General features: G+C 37.4%; 1 protein-coding gene across 1 annotated transcript; it reads left to right on the top strand.

The window, feature by feature from the left end:
* The first annotated feature begins 450 nt into the window (after window positions 1-450).
* Window positions 451-5,401, top strand: LOC149141172 (cyclin-U2-1-like). Its single transcript, XM_089446307.1, has 4 exons — window positions 451-658; window positions 1,448-2,427; window positions 2,605-3,056; window positions 4,195-5,401. The coding sequence occupies exons 3-4, from the start codon at window positions 2,641-2,643 to the stop codon at window positions 4,460-4,462; spliced, it is 684 nt and encodes a 227-aa protein (XP_089302433.1). The 5' UTR covers window positions 451-658; window positions 1,448-2,427; window positions 2,605-2,640; the 3' UTR covers window positions 4,463-5,401.
* Window positions 5,402-5,986: the final 585 nt, after the last annotated feature.

Here is a 5,986-nt window from a genome sequence, read left to right as displayed (position 1 = left end):
ATTAAACCCAAAAAACCCACCAAAAAACTTCCAAAAAAATCGGGATGAGATTTTTTTTTTTTTAAATATATTTGTCTTCTTCCTTAAGTTAGAAGTAAGGAATGAATTCGCAGTGATTAATTAAAATAAACAGGAATAAACTTTTGCCTCTGGATCTTTATATATTTGTCTTTTCCCTGAAGTTAGAAGTAAGGAATGAATTCGTGGTGATTAATTAAAAAAAAAAATAGGAATAAACTTTTACCTCTGGATCTTGAACAATAAACGTATATCCTTGATTCTTCATTTAATGTGATACTCTCTTAAATGAATCCAACTTCAACCCCCACATTGTCAGTTACGTGCCTTCGTAATTTTATGTGTGGGGAACATGAGTTTTAGCGCGGTGGTCGCGTGACCACCGTCACACGGCAAAGATTTAACGAACTTTCGGGTTCTTACTTTGACTTCGCCAAAGGTGTGGAAATTTGATGAAGTGGTACATCATACGGAAGGGGTTAAAACGGTCATCGAGGCCGGAATTTAACCTCGATAAGACCTAATTTACCAGTCAAGCGTTGAACCTTCGACATTTTCGGAACCAGTATGTAGCTCGGAGGACAGTAAAATGGCAAGCAAGTGCTGCAATATTGGTTTAGTTTCTACCAGTAGCGATCAGGTTAGCGTTTCTGCTGCTTTCATATGCATCTTAAACCGAAAGAATTCTTCAAAGCCGAAAATGTGTGTTTTTTAAATATATGTTTTGGTCCTCATTTACCGGAGAAACTGTAACGCTAATGGAGATTTGCACATTATAGCCAAGAAATAAAATTTGGTGCGCCTTAAGCTACAAAACGAAAGCTGTTTTAGTTTAAAACGTCTAATTACTATCTACATCGACCTCCTGTTTAGCGGAAAAACACACATCGGAGCCAAAAATCCCCTTATTTGGACCGGTGCCGGCAAGTGTTTAAATATTAAGCAATTTGCCGCCTAAAAAGGCTCAATTTGATGATGTCTATTGGTATTAGTTAACATGATGGAGCTGTCAGCAGAAAAGTCCATCGCAATAAGGTTTTTCTCAATGCAAAACCATTCCTCTGTGTTGGAAAACCCTGTATTTAACATTTCTGCCGATAAATACTGGTCTAGGGTTTTAAATGTTACGCCTGCCGGAAATTTTAATTTTACCGCATAGTATGTAAAAGTTGAACAAAGATGAAGGAACTAGCGGCGCAAAAGGCTTAAAGAAATTTAGTCCTTGAATTCTTTAAACACTGTGCACTATCTTTTAAATTTTGGCCAAATCTAAACTACGGCTGTTGTAATGTACCAGCTTGCAAGCTGCTCTACACATAAGCCATAAAAATGCCCTTTGTTTCTATATTTTCTGCTAACATGTACAAATGATTTACTTTTGTTACGATTCTGGCAAAGGTAAAGCTGATCTTTGAATGCACTTTCACAGGTACAGGTTATATTCGAACCTTTGACATCCCTACACGGTCTCTGCAGTCCTCTGACGCTGCTGTATCTCTTTTTTGTGGCAGTATATGCTGTCAAAACATTGAATTCCGTTCGATGTATCCCTATTTTCGCTGCCTTGCAAGCCTGGCAGTAAAAATGCGTATATCTGGTTAAAGTAAAATAATTTGTTCTCTTTATTCAGATTTCGCAAGGCATGTCATTCTGTCGGCAGAAAATTGTGTGGGAGAAATGCATCGACGTCGGAATATCCTTAGGCGGGAAGAGAGTTTCTGTTGCAAGACGCGTCAGCATTCAACCCAGCGGGCCCCCTTATGGTTCGTACGGTAGACCATGCCTTTCCGCTTTTTTTCGTCCGGTCTCTTTGAATGGCATAGATAATGCCTGAGGTCGGTGGTGCGCTTCCGTTAGAAATCGGTGTGAATTTTGCCGGAAACAATGCAGGTAGGTAGGTAGGGTTTGATGGCATCGGCCTTTACCTGCTTTATTGTTCTCAGCAGAATCCCTTCCGCGCCAATTGACCCTCCTTTTCGCGGATGAAACAATCATTATGTTGGCGCAAGAATCTTTTCTTGGTGCTAGAATGTCCGGAAGTACTTTCTACGATGAAGGCTTTTATGCTTTAAAACTTACTGATTCAATATCCATGAGATAAACTTATTTGCAAGTAAAGATCGTCGTTTCTGCAAATAAGTTTGGGTTTTGGAGCAACTACAGTTCATCATTGCTGCCTTTTTGTACATGGTCCTGTTTTTGGCTTTCATTTGGGGCAAATTAGACCCGTTATTTCTGCAAGATAAGGCACATGGCCCTGGGTTTGGCGTTCCTTTGGGGCAAATTAGACCCGTTATTTCTGCAAGATAATGCATGTGACCGTGGGTTTTGGCTGATTTGTTGGGATTAAAACAGTTTATTGTCCTGCATCTTTCGCAACTGACCTTGCAACCATTCAGCTTAGATTTGGTACATATTATGTTCCTCGCTTCTGCAAATTTTGCACTTGATTTCCTGCAATTTTAGATTGCGGTGGGTTTTGTATTTAATTGCCCTCAATTCTGAATTCCATCGCAAAATTCTGAATAATAGACTTGTTTCACGAGTAGTATTCTCGTCCTAACTAGTCAGTGATGATGGTGGCAGCCTTTGAAACATAAATTCCTGTATCTTTGCATACAAATGGCTTCTGTCATGAAGCACGTCTCGCCAAGAAGGATTCGGTCTGACATATACTCATTTTCAACTTCTGATATTAGTTCTGCAGAACCAAGTAGTCCTTGTATCCTTTCGGTTCTCTCATCCCTTCTTGAGAGGGTTGTGGTTAGGAATGAGAGACAATCGACATCTACAAGTCAGTGCTTATCACCTCCAAGGTTGGGGGTTTTTCATGGCATTCGAATTCCAGACATCAGCATTGAGCAGTATTTGGAGAGGATTTTCAAGTATGTGCACTGTAGTCCCTCTGTTTTTGTAGTTGCATATGCGTATATCGACCGCTTGATTCAACTCAATTCAGGGTTTCGGATTACTTCTCAGAATGTACATAGACTTCTAATCACTAGTGTGATGGTTGCTGCCAAGTTTCTTGATGATATGTAAGTATCTTAGACTTGGTTATTCATTAATTAAGATTCTATTGGTTGTAATACTTAACAATTTTTATGCCTGTTTCCATATTTTCAGGAAATCAAATAAAAGTATATAAATTGTGGCTCTATTTTTTAGATTTTTTTAAAGATCTGAAAAACGATTAGGGATAGTGTTTGAATTCCTCCACAGATTTTAACTTTCTTGAAGTGTACTGAAGGTGCTTTGTTCTATATTTATGTTTACAGTCATTTCCTGGTACTCTCTGGCTCAGTGCTGTACTTGTGTTAGTGGCAAATATGAGTTAGGGTTTCTCTGATGAACTGTGATTGAATCTCTGTTTAATATCCGATTCATAAACTTCAAAATAATGTCATTCTGCAGTGGAGGTAGAGTGGGATGTTAGCATGAAGAATACTTTTACCAATACTTTCATTCAGCATCTGTTAGGAAAATGAAAATTGTTTCATAATGGAAACCCATTTTGAACTTCAATACTGTAATTCATTAGAGATCCCTAGCCAAAGAAATGACCTGTAAATGAGACCTTGAATATCAATGTTACTGGACTTTGGAGACCTTGAAATGAAGAAAACAGGTCTTAAATGAACCCTTTAGTATCTTGCTTTTGTTTTCCTCATATTTTTTCTCTATCTCTCACACAAGCATTTTGCTCTACTATTGGTATCCGAGTAAGACTGTTCTGTATTTCATTCAAATTTGAACTTCAGCATTGTGTTGAACCCATGAAGCGATGGGTTGAACCCCTTTCATGGAACGAATAAAACTTAGTGAGCCAAGGTTTCTAATCCTCTACAATCTTATAGCTTTGACCATGTTTTGCAGTTTTATTACTTTATACATAATGCAAGTGATATGGCTAATGCTTCTAACCTCTGGTGCAGAAGCTTCGGTTGTCAATGTATAGCTTTGACCATGTTTTGCAGTTTTATTACTTTAAAGTTTATACATAATGCAAGTGATATGGCTAATGCTTCTAACCTCTGGTGCAGAAGCTTCGGTTGTCAATGTTTAACATGTGTCTAGAATTGCCGTCTGTTTTTTAGCACAAGCTTCAAATTTCAAATTTTTAATGTTTTCTATCAGCCTATTGATTTCAGAGGAATTTGTTTTGTTTATGGACAGGAACTACAACAATGCATATTATGCAAAAGTAGGTGGTATTTCCACCAGGGATATTAATCATCTTGAAATTGAGTTCTTGTTCATGTTAGACTTTTGTCTGCAGGTAACTGTTAGTGTGTTTGAGAGCTATTATGCACATCTGGAACGAGAAGTTGCTTTGGGAGGAGGTTATCAAATTGAGAGAGCTCTTCGATTCATATGTGGGTTGGATGAAGGCTCCACACAGGATGATTCTCAAAAGCAAGTATTGAGGAGGTTATCAAATTGAGAGAGTTCTTTGATTCATATATGGGATGGATGAGCGTTGCTCACAAGATGATTCTCGAAAACAAGAGTTGTCTATGAGTTGAAGTTACAGGGGATCCTAGAAAACTTTTGTGGCGGCTGTAAGAGAACGTTGAAAGAGCAGTGGAACTCAAGCACATGTCATTAATATCATCAGTATTGTACCATATTATAATTTCATGCAATCTTCTTTGCACAGAGTCATCTTGATCTTTAGACTGATAATATGTTGTGGAAGAGAGTGCAAGGCAGGGTTGTGTTGTGTGAGAAATTAGCACCTAATCCTTCTTTACAGAATGGTGACTGCAAACCTTGTGCTGCCCTGTTACATATGTTGCTATATCTGCATCGTGGTTTGCAAGATGACAAACAACTCTGGAGGCTTGCAAGTGATCTTTTGTAAGAGTGGTGTGATTATCATGTGGGAAGAAGCTGGTAACATTAGCACGCATTTTTTCATCCTCATGTTTCACTTCGATTTTCCCATCATGATATCCAATTGCTTGTAATTATATAGAACTGTACAGATTATGGAGATTTGGTCCACGCTGATTAGTACCTGCAATGCTTCCTATGCTTGCAACTTCAACTTTCATGCATCGCCAACTTCTCCTCATACAATATTTTATTTCTGAGTTGACCCATGGGAGCATAGGTCCTAATACATCTAGCAGATCATACTCTTTTCTATATGAGAAATTAGGTTTTCAATAGGTCTACAGAACTTGTTTTGTTGTGATTCTAATTGTCTTCTGTTGCGACTATCGAACTGTGAATTGTGAAAGAGATCCCAGGTTAGATTCTTGAGTATCCATAATGCAAGAAATATAAGAAGTCTGTAAGAATACATGTATCTTGCATTTGTTTTGTGGAGCTGTTTTCAGTGTTTTAAAGTTGGAAATATAAACTATTTTTTGTAGTATTTTTTTGGGTTCTCCAAGAATGATTATCAAGACTATAAGTGGCATCTAGTTGTTGAACTTTGAAGGCGCTGTTAAAAAAATCCTGGATGACATGCTGTGTTCTGTTTATGCAAGAAATGAAACCTTATTTATCTAATAGAATTTGATCTAATGCCTCTGCATTCGAAATCATATAAATGAACTATATTTAATATGTTAGATCTAAGACTTTTGTGATTTATAATGTAGATAAATGTCTTTCGGATTAATCACATCATTACGATTTGGTTGACGTTTCGAACCAACTAATGTGGTTCATTCTCAAACGGGGACTCATTGTAAATAATTTTGGTTCTTGTATTTCATTGTGAACAATTTCTCTAAAGCGGGGGCATCCACAAATTTTTCCAATCGAAACTCAATTAATTTCTTGCTGCTATAAAACTACAGCATTACAATCTCTGATATTTTTTTAATTGATTCCCCTGAAAGAATATCATGTTTTGTCTAGATCGTGTTTTTTTAACAAGAACGAGAATGAAAATTCTTTTACTTCAAATCTGCATAACGTATGCAGCTGTTACATTTGCAAGATCATTCAAAAC

Source organism: Pinus tabuliformis, chromosome X (assembly GCF_031772625.1).
Source record: "Pinus tabuliformis cultivar Carrire ecotype Pingquan chromosome X, CPIR1, whole genome shotgun sequence".
NCBI classification, from domain to species: Eukaryota; Viridiplantae; Streptophyta; class Pinopsida; order Pinales; family Pinaceae; genus Pinus; species Pinus tabuliformis.
This window is presented reverse-complemented; position numbering and strand designations above follow the sequence as displayed.